The 15,380-nt window shown below is 36.9% G+C and overlaps 1 protein-coding gene across 1 annotated transcript in view; it reads left to right on the top strand.

Moving 5' to 3' along the window:
- LOC123550597 (VPS9 domain-containing protein 1-like) overlaps positions 1–15,380 on the top strand; it is a 38,744-nt gene that overhangs the window by 11,765 nt on the left and 11,599 nt on the right. The window contains exons 3-11 of the mRNA XM_053545467.1: positions 1,482–1,577; positions 2,009–2,210; positions 4,559–4,664; positions 5,159–5,221; positions 6,035–6,087; positions 6,637–6,724; positions 8,090–8,175; positions 9,156–10,187; positions 13,343–13,527. Of these exons, the coding sequence (XP_053401442.1) occupies positions 1,482–1,577; positions 2,009–2,210; positions 4,559–4,664; positions 5,159–5,221; positions 6,035–6,087; positions 6,637–6,724; positions 8,090–8,175; positions 9,156–10,187; positions 13,343–13,527 (1,911 nt within the window). The remainder of the gene's footprint in view (positions 1–1,481; positions 1,578–2,008; positions 2,211–4,558; positions 4,665–5,158; positions 5,222–6,034; positions 6,088–6,636; positions 6,725–8,089; positions 8,176–9,155; positions 10,188–13,342; positions 13,528–15,380) is intronic.

Below are 15,380 nucleotides of genomic sequence, written 5' to 3'. Positions count from 1 at the left end.
CATTGTGATTGGGGCCCAATTTCGGCCCCAAATTGACCTGAAAAAAAAAAAACACTGTCATTGATCGCTTGGTATGGAGTAAGATGAATTCCCCAAAAGGACGTTGAATTCCAGTTTCATGTTTCTAACATAACAGAAAATTCATTTTTTTGGTCCAAATTTTTCCCCTTGTATAGGGAGAGCACAGATCTACAGTTTGTGCATTGTGTCTTTGATGCTAAGCAAGATATTTTTTTACATGAAATATCGTAGTTTTTAGCTCATCTGATTTTTTGAAAAAAAATGATGAGTTATTGTCATCACTTGAGCGGTTGTCGTCGTTGCCTGGTTAAGTTTTATGTTTAGGTCAGCTTTTCTCCTAAACTATCAAAGCTATTGCTTTGAAACTTGGAATACTTGTTCACCATCATAAGCTGACCCTGTATAGCAAAAAACATAACTCCATCTTGCTTTTTGCAAGATTAAAGGCCCCTTTTGTACTTAGAAAATATCAGATTTCTTGGTTAAGTTTTATGTTTAGGTCAACTTTTCTCCTAAACTATCAAAGCTATTGCTTTGAAACTTGGAATACTTGTTCACCATCATAAGCAGACCATGTACATCAAGAAACATAACTCCATCTTGCTTTTTGCAAGATTTATTGCCCCTTTTGGACTTAGAAAATCAGTTTTTTTGGTTAAGTTTTATGTTTAGGTCAGCTTTTATCCTAAACTATCAAAGCTATTGCTTTAAGACTTGCAACATTTGTTCACCATCATAAGTTGACCCTGTACAGCAAGAAACATAACTCCATCCTGCTTTTTGCAAGATTTATGGCCCCTTTTGGACTTAGAAAATCAGTTTTCTTGGTTAAGTTTTATGTTTAGGTCAACTTTTTCTCTTAAACTATCAAAGCTATTGCTTTGAAACTTGCAACACTTGTTGACCATCATAAGCTGACCCTGTACAGCAAGCAACATAACTCCATCCTGCTTTTTGCAATAATTATTGCCCCTTTTGGACTTAGAAAATCATTTTCTTGGTTGAGTATTATGTTAAAGTCAACTTTTCTCATAAACTATCAAAGCTATTGCTTTAAAACTTGCAACAGTAAGTGGACACTAAACATCAAGAAACATAACTCTATCCTGCTTTTTGCAAGAATGATGGCCCTTTTTAGACTTAGAAAATCATGGGTAGGACAATATTTCTATTACACAAAAAAAATCAGATGAGCGTCAGCACCCGCAAGGCGGTGCTCTTGTTAGACATTGTGTTTGAAGTCATTCATCCTCTACCTTGTTTCATATGAAGACAGACAGAATGTGGCAGTTACTTGCAGAGAACAAAGTTTGCACTGGTACAGAAACCAGGAAAACTGGTGAGATTTATTCTCATTTTACATAACTGGAATACTGGTAATATGGCACTAAACACAAAACAGGCAAATTTTGTCAAAAAGATTTCTGTTCTTTTATTGATGTATATTTGCTTTGTTTCAGAGGGTCATGTGTTTGTGACAAAGGACATTGAGAAAATGGTGAAACTAGGTCAGCAGTGTATGGACAGAGTGGCCAGTATAGTGAATCAGCGTTTAGGTATGTACATGTAAACTTGCATATTTTTCCATGGAAAAAAAAGGTTGCCCATTAATGGAGTATGTCCTTAAAAAGGCATGTTTTCTTGTTACATGTCAGCATTTGTTTTTTTTTCAGCTCACCTTACTATTAGCACAGGTGATTCATGCTTTTAGGATTATATTATGTCCATCTGATCATCCATCTGTCCATTGTCCATTCATCATTCACAATTTCTTAAAAGAATATCTTCTAAGCTACCAAGCTAGTTTTAATCAAACATTACAGGAGTGTTCTGATGATTAAGAACCTTGAGAATGTGTGTATTTTAAGTTGACAGTAGCTTTTTGTCCTTGTATGAAGTATGCTTAAGAAATGTTTGTTTTATGTTTAGGTTATTTTTTCGTAAAATTTGTAATAGTTTGGTAATCATTATTTGTATTATTTTTTAGAAAAAGCACCAAAGTCCAGTATCCAAACACCTACAAATTTACCCCTGAATTCTGGTCCTGGGCCTCTGTGGTCACGGTCACAGTCAACACCAACAACACCAGTGACAAGAGAAACAACACCAGTAACACCCAACAGGCCACCTAGTGTAACAGATGCAACTTTAACTTCTACATTAGATAGTATGTCCAGTAGTACCACAAGGTAAGATGATGTTTTATACTTGAAATATTGAAGTTACACATATGTTCACGTATAAAACTGTGTGATTTAAAAGAAGAAAGACTTGAAAAAGGTGTACACCTCTAGATTTATGTCCATTTTTTTCCCATATTTAGAAAAGTCTGTTGTTAATCCCCCGCCGTGGCGGAGGGATTATAGGAATGGTCTGCGTCCGTCCGTCCTTCCGTCCTTCCGTCCGTCCGTCCTTCCGTCCGTAACAAAATCGTGTCTGGTCCATATCTCCTAAACCCCTTGAAGGATTTTCATGAAACTTGGGTCAAATGATCACCTCATCAAGACGATGTGCAGAACCCATGAGTCAGCCTTGTCGGTTCAAGGTCAAGGTCACAACTCAAGGTCAAAGATTTTGAGCCTTCCATTTTGTGTCCGCTCTATATCTTCTAAACTCCTTGAAGGATTTTAATGAAACTTGGGTCAAATGATCACCTCATCAAGACGATGTGCAGAACCCATGGGTCAGCCTTGTCGGCTCAAGGTCAAGGTCACAACTCAAGGTCAAAGGTTTGAGCCTTCCATTTTCTGTCCGCTCTATATCTCCTAAACCCCTTGAAGGAATTTTATCAAACTTGGGTCAAATGATCACCTCATCTAGACGATATGTAGAACCCATGAGTCAGTCATGCTGGCTCAAGGTCAAGGTCACAGCTAAGGGTCAAAGGTTTGAGCCCTCCATTTCGTGTCCGCTCTATATCTCCTAAACCCCTTGAAGGAATTTTATAAAACTTGGGTAAAATGATTACCTCATCAGAACGATGTGCAGAAATTATGAGTCAACCATGCCAGCTCAAGGTCAAGGTCACAACTAAGGGTCGAGGTTTGAGCCTTCCATTTTGTGTCCACTCTGTATCTCCTAAACCCCTTGAAGGATTTTCATCAAACTCGGGTCAAATGATCACCTCATCAAAACTCATGAGTCAGCCATGTCAACTCAAGGTCAAGGTCACAACTGAAGGTCAAAGGTTTCAGCTTGTATCTCCTAAAACCCCTTGGAGGATTTTCATGAAACTTGGGTCAGACACCTCATCAAGTACAGTTTGTGCAGAATTCATGAGACAGCCATGTCAGTTCAAGGTCAAGGTACAGCTAAAATAGGTCCCTTGAGATATTTTATCAAACTGGGTCAAATATCACTCACTAGACGAATATGTTAGAAAACCATGAGTCAGTCATGCTGGCTTCAAGGTCAAGGTCACAAGCTTAGGTCGAAATGGTTTGAGCCCTCCATTTCGTGTCCGCTTTATATTCTCCTAAACCCTTGAATGAATTTTTATAAAAATTGGGTAAAATGATTACCTCATCAAACGATTTTTTGCAGAATTATGAGTCACCAGCCAGCTCAAGTCAGGTGCACAACTAGGTTCGCTAGGTTTAGCCTTCCATTTTGTGTCCACTCTGTATCTCTAAACCCTAAGGATTTTCATCAAACTCGGGTCAATGATCACCTCATCAAGAACTTCATGAGTCAGCCATGTCAATAAGGTCAAGGTCACAAATGAAGGTGAAAGTTTTCAGCTCTGTATCTCCTAAACCCCTTGAAGGATTTTCATGAACTTGGGTCAAATGATCACCCATCAAGACCGTGACAGAAATCATAGTCAGCCATGTTCAGTTTCAAGGTTCAAGGTCACAGCTAAAATCAAATGAGTTACCTTTCACTATCCATAGCAGTGGCGGGGGATATAGCTGTCTTTCAGACTGCCTTGTTATTAGTTGCATTAGAATGACATTTTAAAACGATTTCACACATTTAAGCAAGTTTGTTTTTCTATAACATTTTTATAGTCAGTAAAGTGTTTAGAAAACTCACAAAAGCATTAACTTACCCTGTTAAAATTTGATATTAAATATAAGGTTGATGTCTTCGTAACCAAGTGGTTAAGGTTGCTTACTGACTTGCTTCTCACTGCTGTAGGTTTGAAACCCTGCAAGGAATTTAGAATTTTTAACCCTTACCCTGCTAAATTTCTATAATGAACTTGTCTACCTTTCAATTTGGACAGTATCATTAACTTTGAAAAGGGGTGCTTACCAAAAAGATACTGACTGAATGGCGAACAGTGCAGATCACGATCAGACCTACACTGGTCGCAAAGGTAGAATCAGTCATGTCCAGCTTGATAAGGGTTAATGTGAGGAAGCCATTTAGGTTGCTAAAGGAAGGTAAGTGGTTCTACCCAGGTGCCCTCTCTTGCCTGAAAGAATTTCAGGAGGTGCTTTTAGGGATCTTCCTTCACAAAAGATGGAAAAGTTGCCGTATGCCTAAATTGTGTTTGTGTGACTCGTATGCAATGTAGATTTGTAAATTACAGGAAACTTGGACCTATGGAGATTGCAGCACGGCAGAATCAGCATCTACTGATTGCACTGAGGAAAAGACAGGCCATGGCCAAGAACAAGTCTGCTAGTGCTAATCTGGTAAATACACATTCACTATAATTGTTAGGTTTAACAGTAATGCAGAGGCCTTGCAGGAAAATTGACTTACATTTAGCAATGATGTTCACAATAACTAGGATTAAAGTAATTTCTTGGAGAAAATAGTTCAATTTAGATTAGAATAGAATGTATTTTATAAACTTATAAGACAAATGATAAATGTCAGTTAACAAAACAGAAAAGTTTGATTCTGAATAAATACTTTATGGCACGTTAGGGTTCAAAGTTTTGCTGTTTGACGCCAGTCAGAAGACAGTATTATGGAGTTTGCCTTAGATATACTTTACTTCACAATAAAAAATGATTTTCATAATTATGAACATGTTTTCTTTCTTGCCTTGTCTGAAAATTATATACATGCACATATTCTGAAGGAAATCTTTTAGGTAATCATTTGTAGTATTAGAAACTTTCTGAATGAATTCTACATATTGGAATGACCCAAAGTATAGTGATGTTTTTTGTCATTCCAGAGTCTGACACTACAGAGGAAGATGGTAGAAAATTTAGCCATAGCCAGAGCCCAGGAAGAAGCTGTATCTTTTTTACATGACTGTACTGTTACAAGCTTATTATACCCTCCCTCAAAGAAAGTGGGGTATATTGTTTTGCAGATGTCAGTTGCTCGGTCGGTATGTGGGTCGGTCCATATACCAATTTGTTTATGGATGATAACTCAAGAAAACTTGGGCCTAGGATAATAAATTTTAAAGTTGATGACTAGCAGATAACCCCTATTGATTTTGAGGTCAGTTGCTCAAAGGTCAAGGTCACAGTGATCTGGAACAGTTAAATGGTTTCCGGATGATAACTCAAGAACGCTTGGACTTGACAGGGAGGTTAGCCATGACCAGCAGCTGGCCCCTATTGATTGTGAGGTCAGTAGGTCAAAGATGAAGGTCACAGTGACCCGGAACAGTTAAACGGTTTCTGGATGATAACTCTAGAACACTTGGGCCAAGGATCATGAAAGTTGATAGGGAGGTTGGCCATGACCAGCAGATGATTCCTATTGATTTCTTTGTGATGCAGATTATATTAAACTATGCTTTAAAAGGTCAAGTAAAATATAATATTCCATGCTTTGTCAGAGTGGTTAAAGTAACTTAATAAAATGCTAACTACAACATTGTATTATTTGCCTAAAACCAAGACCTCGCCTACTCAGATTGTGTATAGAGACTCCCTGTCTACAAAGACCTTCTGAAATTCTCCAAAGGGTGGTCATTGTAGACAGTCTTTACAAAATATGACTCTTGCTAAGCAAATGTCTTGTTGTGCTAAGTGTCAAGTCACATTTTGGTAATGTTTAAAAGTGGAATTAATTGTAATTCTTAACCGCTACATAGTTAGCCAAGAAAATGAAAGAGAGACAGCAACGCTTGGAAGAACAAGCAGCAAGGTAGGTTTCATATTGATTCTGAAATTGGTTGGATTGTACGTTTACCTAGAAGGGTATCAGCATGAGAGAGGGGAATGTTAGATGACTGAACTTATTGCCCTGCACAGCTTTGGCCTAATCTCAGAACTTATTTTGTAGGAGAATGATGAATCTGCTCAAATGAAAAGTGTCCAGATGACCTGAATGGTGTTGATGTTACTAGAATGTATAATTATGTTTGTCTGGATTTGAACTTGGACATTTTGTGGTTCTGCCCTGTTGCCTGCCCATGCTTCAACATGTATAGTCTTTGATATGTGCTTGGACTAGGATACAGTGACCATCTAGCCTAATTGCCTACCCTTGGTCTTGAACATGGACATTCTATGGTTTTACTGGAAAGTCACTGTGTTGGTGTGACTTAAACACCATTGAAATGAATCAGAAGATGTACAGTTTTGTTTGGTCAGTACTCCTGTTTAATATTAGATGAAGTAGTATAGTTGAATTATGAATATATTTTATGTTTTTCAATCAACATGTCACCTTGTTGCAATGGTTGTGTTTTAGGCGTTTTCACACTCCTGTAGGACTGTCTGAAGAAGAGCAACAACAGAGGCAGGTTTACAAGAAAGTACTAGAGTTTGAACAGGAAAATGTGGGTATATTGCTGAATTGTTAAATATTTTTCTGCCATTCTTTAAAGAAGAGATGGTAAATTGCTTTGATATCTGTCCGTCCATCTGTCTGTCTGTAGGTAGACCAGTCAATAACTAGAGAATGCCTTCTAGGATGATTGCCTGTGGTCTTTGATGAGACCTTTTGATTTGGGATCAATAGGTCAAAGGTTAATGTCACAGTGACCTCCAGACTGAAAATGGGTTCATGCTGTACCGATTAATTTAGCATGCAGAATTTTTATGTGTCAAACTTGTCATTTTTAACAAGCAGGATTGATTAAAATATTAACTTCTTAACCCATATTTTTATGCCCCTGGCATCTACTGATGCGGGAGGCATTATAGTGATTGTCTTGTCCATCCGTTCGTCCGTCCATCCATCTGTACAAGGTTAACCAAATGGGACCGTTTCGTCTAGCATCAATAGCCCTTACTAGAATGACTTGATACTAATGCAGATGTAACCTGTGACCATTCCTCATCTTCATACATCACCTGACCTCAGTTTGACCTTGAACTTGACCTCGTTTTGGACTTAGGTTGCTTTGTATCGACAAGGATGCCATTGGGGCATCAAGCGTTTATTGAACGCAGCTTCTTGTTAGATTATGGAAAGAAACAAAAATTTGAAGGGGCATTATTTCTGAAGTCAGTAGATTCATTCAAGGCTATATGAATACAGTCAGAATGGGAATTACCTTCATCAAATGAAACAGTATAATTTGAAAAAAAAAAAACAAAACAGAGTATTGCCTAAAATGAAATTATATCTTGGTCAGAATGTCCTTTATTTTAAAGTAATAAATGATGACAAAACCAGAAACTGAGAATTCTGAATTTCAGGTTAATGTTGGTGCACTTTCACTTTATCTTTGTTATTACTTATTGAATTTGATTCAAACATATATAGTTCTTCAACATCATTGTCCTTATATGAAACAAGGTCCATAAGTGTGGCACAAAATATTTTGTGACTTATGTCTCCTTTTTACTTAGAAATTCAATTTGATGTTTATGCTTTTTTCACGATATCTCTGTTGTTACTTAATGGATTTTATTCAAACATAAAACGATTTTTTCACATAGTCACACACATCATATGGCACAATGTTTATGATAATGGCACCAAAATGGTATGAGTAATGCACCCTTTTTACTAGAATTTCATTTGACACATCCAATATCTTCATCCACATTGGAGAAATAAAACACTCCTGTGACAGCCCCAGCTTCCTCAAAATTGTGCCCGGTTTCATAATGCAGCATTGAATTAATTGAGTCTCCTGTGTCAGTTCTTGTTGTTACTTTTAATTAATTTGAATAACTTTTTAATGGCATTTCAGTTATGGATGATGGAATTACGAAAAAAGTTTGAAGAGTCTCCTGCAGACATTTATGTTATAAGTGAGCTAATTACGGCAGTGTTAAGGTAGGATTAATGGAATTACTATACATTCTAAATTTGTTTTCATAATTTATTTAAAAAATTGAAGGAATTTGTGTAAACTTACTGATAACGATGTCAGACTACCTACTTGGTTTGCAAGATTGTGTACATGTATGCTTTCATCTTCCGGAGAAAGATCTGTTCACTAGGTGGAAAATTCTCAAAATTGTATTGTCTGTAGAATATTCAGTTAGACTTGGCAAATGGAGGTTGTTAAGATTGATAAAATTGTCTAGTCAGGTAGATAAGTATCAAAACCAATAAACAGGTGCTGTGCAAACTACAACCAAATAAGAGAAATAACAGTGAACTTTATTTGCATTTTTCTTAGCACACTTCTGCAGCACACTTAGTAACAACACTGACAGTCTTTAAAAACACATAGACATTTTCTGATATCCTTAGGACAACGGGCACATTTTTATGCAGTCTAGCCAGGCATATGTTGTATATTTTTGACAACACAGAAAATGATGTCACTCAACCTTCAGCTATTTCTTGGTATAGTCAGGGGTCACGCACGGGTCACCGCGTCAAAATGTATGTGCCGATTGAAAATTCCTGGGCTTTAGCACGATATGTCAGCTTTTCGTCTACGAAAACATATTTGCCCTTGGAATATACACAAATCCCTTTTGGGTACATAACAGAGCAAGGGTACATAGAAATATTTGCAACTTTGTCAAATCGCGCAAGTGGTCCTTTTTGATGTTGTCTGAAAGTTTCAGTATATGCCTTGGGTGTAAGATATTTCTGCATTTAAGAGCTGCAGACTTAGACATTTCAAAAAGATTTTTCAAAATGAATTTCGTGTAAAAAATGTTGATTCTAAGGAAGCGTGAAAGGGCCATCAGACACTAATACGTTTTATTACGTTACAGGTGCGGAAAGAATATAAGAAGTATTTGTTATTGTGATTTAAGAAACTATGATTATTAAAGTTTACTAAAATTCTGTTTCAGTTGTGATGCTCATCCGCTAACTGTTGAGTTACAAGTATACCAAAGAACCATGCTAGACAAACTTATACATCTAGTCAAAGAAAAGTTAAATAAAGTGGAAAAGATTAAAGTGCCCTTACCAAGATCTGTTTATGAGGATTCGAATTTAAAAGACTTCAAGGTGTCATTCCAAAAAGTAAAACCAGGCACAAAACTTGCTCGGTCTGAATCCAGTTTAGACACTGTGCAAGAAACTGATTCCACTTATGGTTCTTTGAGTAAGTCACAAGATGTGTCTAATGTTGATAGTGATATACGTATTGTAGAAGACCAAGATGTTAGAAATTTGGATGAGGTAAACTCTGAAGACAATGAACCTATGGCTGACCTTGATACTAAAGATAATGATATAGAAGATTTCAGTGTTGACACTGATAGTGTCAAATACTCAAATGCCAAAGATTTAGCAGACGTTTCCGCAGAGATTAAAAGAGATATTGAAAAAGCAGTAATAGATGGGAGTAAGTTAAAAACAAAATTGGAGGAAGAAAACCAGAGATTAAAATCATTCTCTAGACAAGCAACTGAAGAGTATGAAAAATACAACCAAGAAAATATGGATGATCTTTTTGATGATGACAGTGACATGGAAGACAAAGATGCTGATAATAATAATAGTGATAGTGATGACAATAAAACAGTGCAAGATGATAGTGTTACCTGTGAAAAAGAGAATGAATCTGATGAAACCAGTGATTTAATGGCTGATAAACTTGAAGCCAAAACAAGAGAAGCGAGTCAACCAAAAGTATTGCGAAAGAATCCTAGCTTTGAAAATCTGTATAGTAAAATTGCTCAGCTTAAAAATGAAGCATATCATAGACATTTGAAAGGCATGACCGAGGATATATTAACTAGCATAGAGAGGCTGCAAGTGTTGTTTGTCATAGTATTTGAGCAGTTGGATAGTGCAGAGGGTCGGGACCAGTGCAATGTTTTACTTGAAAGATACTTCTTTAAACCAATATGGAAATACCTGCTTGTTCTTTTCAGGTTAGCAGTATTGTTAAATCTGATCCTTCATTTTAGTTTTGTTAGCTCGACTATTCGAAGAATAGTCTAGCTCTTCTACTGACCCTGGCGTCGGCAATCTGACTAAAGTACATATCCTATTACGCTACGCATAGGATCTGAGAACGACCTATTCATTGCCTCGTTCTGACGACCCTTTCGCTAGCCAATCAGAGCCTAACTTACAACATCTTGCAAATCTACCTGTAGCCTTGACTTTTGATGTTTACAATTTTTATGTCATAATGTACTAGATAGCCGGTTAGCTCAGTCGGTAGGCCACTTGCTTTGTAAGCGAGGGGTCCCGGGTTCGAGCCCTGGAATGACTGCACATTTTTCTTACTCTTTGACATTCGAACAAGTCGTCTGATTGGATAAAATGAAAATAGCAATACTGGAAATCCAAAATATACAGAAGACGAATGTGAATGGGTCGTTCTCAGATCTTCGTTTAGAAGATCAAGTACTTTAGTCAGATTGCTGGCGTCGGCGTCGGCGTCACACCTTGGTTAAGTTTTTGCATGCAAGTACATACAGCCATCAATTAAAGGCATATAGCTTTGAAACTTATTTTTTCTTTTTCTAGGTCAATTACCAATCTCTCTGGGTCAAGTCCCATAACTCTGACATGTATTTTGAGCAAATTATGCCCCCTTTTGGACTTAGAAAATTTTGGTTAAAGTTTTACATGCAAGTTACTATCTCCAAAACTAATGCAGATATTGATTTGAAACTTCACGTGTCTTCGGGGTTATAAAACTAGTTGATAGCAGCAAGTCCCATAACTCTGACTTTCATTTTGGCCAAATTATGCCCCCTTTTGGACTTAGAAAATTCTTGTTAAAGTTTTGCGTGCAAGTACATACAGCTATTTCTAAAAAGCATATAGATTTGAAACTTATTTTTTCTTTTTCTAGATCAATTACCAACCTCACTGGGTCAAGACCCATAACGCTGATATGTATTTTGGGCAAATTATGCCCCCTTTTAGACTTAAAAAATTTTGGTTAAAGTTTTACATGCAAGTTACTATCTCCAAAACTAATGCAGATATTGATTTGAAACTTCACTTGTGTCTTCGGGGTTATAAAACTAGTTGATAGCAGCAAGTCCCATAACTCTGACCTTCATTTTGGCCAAATTATGCCCCCTTTTGGACTTAGAAAATTCTTGTTAAAGTTTTGCGTACAAGTACATACAGCTATTTCTAAAAGGCATATAGATTTGAAACTTGTTTTTTCTTTTTCTAGATCAATTACCAACCTCACTGAGTCAAGTCCCATAACTCTGACATGTTTTCTGAGCAAATTATGCCCCCTTTTAGACTTAGAAAATTTTGGTTAAAGTTTTACATGCAAGTTATTATCTCCAAAACTAATGCAGATATTGATTTGAAACTTCACACATGTCTTCGGGGTTATAAAACTAGTTGATAGCAGTAAGTCCCATAACTCCGACCTTCATTTTGGCCAAATTATGCCCCCTTTTGACTTAGCAAATTTTTGTTAAAGTTTTGCGTACAAGTACATACAGCTATTTCTAAAAGGCATATAGATTTGAAACTTGTTTTTTCTTTTTCTAGATCAATTACCAACCTCACTGAGTCAAGTCCCATAACTCTGACATGTTTTCTGAGCAAATTATGCCCCCTTTTAGACTTAGAAAATTTTGGTTAAAGTTTTACATGCAAGTTATTATCTCCAAAACTAATGCAGATATTGATTTGAAACTTCACACATGTCTTCGGGGTTATAAAACTAGTTGATAGCAGTAAGTCCCATAACTCCGACCTTCATTTTGGCCAAATTATGCCCCCTTTTGACTTAGCAAATTCTTGTTAAAGTTTTGCGTGCAAGTACATACAGCTATTACTAAAAGGCATATAGATTTGAAACTTATTTTTTCTTTTTCTAGATCAATTACTAACCTCACTGGATCAAGTCCCATAACTCTGGCATGTATTTTGGGCAAATTATGCCCGTTTTTGGACTTTGAAAATTCTGGTTAAAGTTTTACATGCGAGTTTCTGTCTCCAATACTAATGCAGATATTGAATTGAAACTTCACATGTGCCTTCGGGGTTATAAAACTAGTTGATAGCAGCAAGTCCCATAACTGATATGCATTTTGGTCAAATTATTCCCTCTTTTGAACTTAAAACTCTTTTGATATTTAACCTTTTTGGGTAATATTTTCCTGCTTCTTGGACAATATTTCGAATAGTCGAGCTTGGCTGTCTTACGGACAGCTCTTGTTTCTTTGATACAGTTAAATACCTTTCAAGCTTAACTATCTGAAGAACAAGACTATTGTACTCATTGCATTCAGACAAGCTTCTCAACTCTATAACATCTTAACTACAGCCCTTAATATCATCAAACTTCACTTAAGGGTTTTCTTGGTAAGGGACTGACTTCTGTTACTTAGAGTCAGAGTATCCTATTGGTTAAGGTCACTGGGATCTAATCTTCATTGTAATAGTGTTGGTTAAAGTTTTGTGGCACACATCTCAATTTCATGGTATCTTCTCAACTACTCACCCTGTAATCATCAGTTGACCTTATAGTAAGGGACAGTCATCTTTCAGTTTAGGATCAAGTGCCTCAAAAGTGTAAAAGTCAAGGTCATTGGTATCAGATGATTCAGATCATGTAATAATGTTGGTCCAAGTTTTATAGCACATCTCTCAATTTGACTTTTATCCCTCATACCCCATCTCCTTGCCCCATTTCCTCTACACCCTCTCCCTACTCAATGCATCACTTCCACCTACAGCTTTTAGGTGCTCTCCTTAGACCCCTCATATCATAGAACTACTCCCCACCCAAATCCCTTACCCTTGCTTATACCTTATAATAATACCATGTTGGTGAACATTTTCATGCAGATGAGCATTCTGTCAGACGTGTTTCAACAGCTCTTGTTGAAAAAGCATGCCATTGTCATTACACCCATTTCTGTAATTTCTTTTGAATATTTAATTTTCAGATAAGAAAAATTTTCAATATTTCTAAATCTATGCAAACTTATATTAATGAAAGTGGACATTGCCTACATTTGGTTTAAACTTGCAGAAATAACGAAATAGTGTTCCATTAAATTTTGTAGTGCTTAATGATTAGGTATTAACATTTCAGACTCGCAAATGAACCCAAAGAGATTGCCTTAGCTTTCATCATGACAGAGAACCAGTCATGTACACCTGAGACATTTGCAGTGAGGGAGAAGCTGTGTCTTGGTGATTATCCATACCAGTCAGCTGTCACAGAACTGGAAGGGGTCATTCAGTGCCACACAATGTTGGAGAAATTAGATTGTCTAGGTATGATTTATTTTGATACCATTCTTGAGAACCTGAATTTCTTTCTGTCAACATTGTCTCAGTAACCATTATATTATTATGTCTCCCACCACACAGTGGTGTGGGAGACATATTGATTTACTCCAGTCTGTGTGTGTGTCCGTCACAAAGCTTGTCCGCACTCTAAGTCGAACATTTCTCTTCCGATTTTCACCAAACTTGAACAAAATGTGTTTAACCATGAGACCTCAGCCAAGTTCGATAACTGGCCAAATCGGTCCAGGCGTCTTGGAGTTATGGCCCTTGAATTACCAAAAATCGGCCTTTTTACTCTTGTCCGCACTCTAATTCAAACATTTCTCATCCAATCCTCACCAAACTTGAACAAAATGTGTTTGACCATGAGACCTTGGCCAAGTTCGATAACTAGCCAAATCGGTCCAGGCTTCTTGGAGTTATAGCCCTTGAATTACCAAAAATCGGCCTTTTTACTCCTGTCCGCGCTCTAATTCAACCATTTCTCATCCAATCCTCACCAAACTTGAACAAAATGTGTTTGACCATGAGACCTCAGTCAAATTCGATAACTAGCCAAATCGGTCCAGGCATTTTGGAGTTACAGCCCTTGAATTATTGAAAAATCAGCCTTTTTACTCTTGTCCGCATTATAAGTCGAACATTTCTCCTCCGATCTTCACCAAACTTGAACAAAATGTGTTTGACCATGAGACCTCAGTCAAGTTCGATAACTAGCCAAATCGGTCAAGGCATTTCGGAGTTACAGCCCTTGAATTACTGAAAAATCTGCCTTTTTACTCTTGTCTGCTCTCTAAGTCGAACATTTCTCATCCGAACTTCACCAAACTTGAACAAAATGTGTTTGGCCATAAGACCTTAGCCAGGTTCAGTAACTAGCCAAATCCGCCCAGGCTTTTTTGGTTTATGGCCCTTGAATTACTGGATCCATTCGTCCAGACTATCTAATTGGATCCACTCATCTAAGCCATCTAGACACACCAGACATGTTTCATAGGGGCAGTTGTGGGAGACATGCGCTTTTCTCAAAAGCATCTCTAGTTGGATTGAAATTTCACACACAGCTTCCAAGTCAAAATACCTATTGAAATAACTGGAAACTATCAAGTTACATAACTCTTGGCTAAATTTGGTACAAGAATTGGACCATTTTCGACTTAGAAAATTTGGTTAAAGTGTTCCATGTGATTAAAAAGCATCAAGTTGTATCTTTGTAAAAACTATATTTTATTGGATTGAAACTTCCAGCAGTACATCCCAGTCATCAAACCAGCTGAAATATCCAAGTTACATAACTCTTGGTTGAATGTAATGCAAACTATGGCCCATTTTTGAACTAAAAGTTTGGCTAAAGTTTTGTGTGAAACTAAATATCAAGCCGTATATCTCAGTAACAACTGTGTGGCAGCTTTTTTTTATGGCAATGAAACTGCACACAATGCTTCCCAGTCATCAAACCAACTTAGCCAAGTAAGATAACTTTTGGTTGAACTTATTGTGAAATATGGCACTTTTTCCACTTAGTTGCATGCAAAACTGTAACACTGTAAAAAAATTTACTAACTATGAAGCTGTATGTTAGTAATGATTGAAACTTCACACAAGACATCCTTCTCGAAAAACTTTCTTACATACTCAAGTAGAGAAGTCTTGGATGAAATTAATTCAGATGATGGTCCTCAGCTGACTTAGAATATTTTGTGTTGAAGTTTTGCATGCAAGCTGTTATTATAATGTAAATAGATTGTAATAAAAAGATTCAGTAACATAAGTCTTGCCACATGGACAGAGTGAGACAAAGCCCTCAGAACAGGGTCAGAGAAAGTTAAGTTACAGGC

The sequence above is a fragment of the Mercenaria mercenaria genome, chromosome 6 (genome assembly GCF_021730395.1).
Source record: "Mercenaria mercenaria strain notata chromosome 6, MADL_Memer_1, whole genome shotgun sequence".
NCBI lineage: Eukaryota > Metazoa > Mollusca > Bivalvia > Venerida > Veneridae > Mercenaria > Mercenaria mercenaria.
Note: the sequence above shows the minus strand (reverse complement) of the source record. Positions and strands in the feature narration are given on the sequence as shown.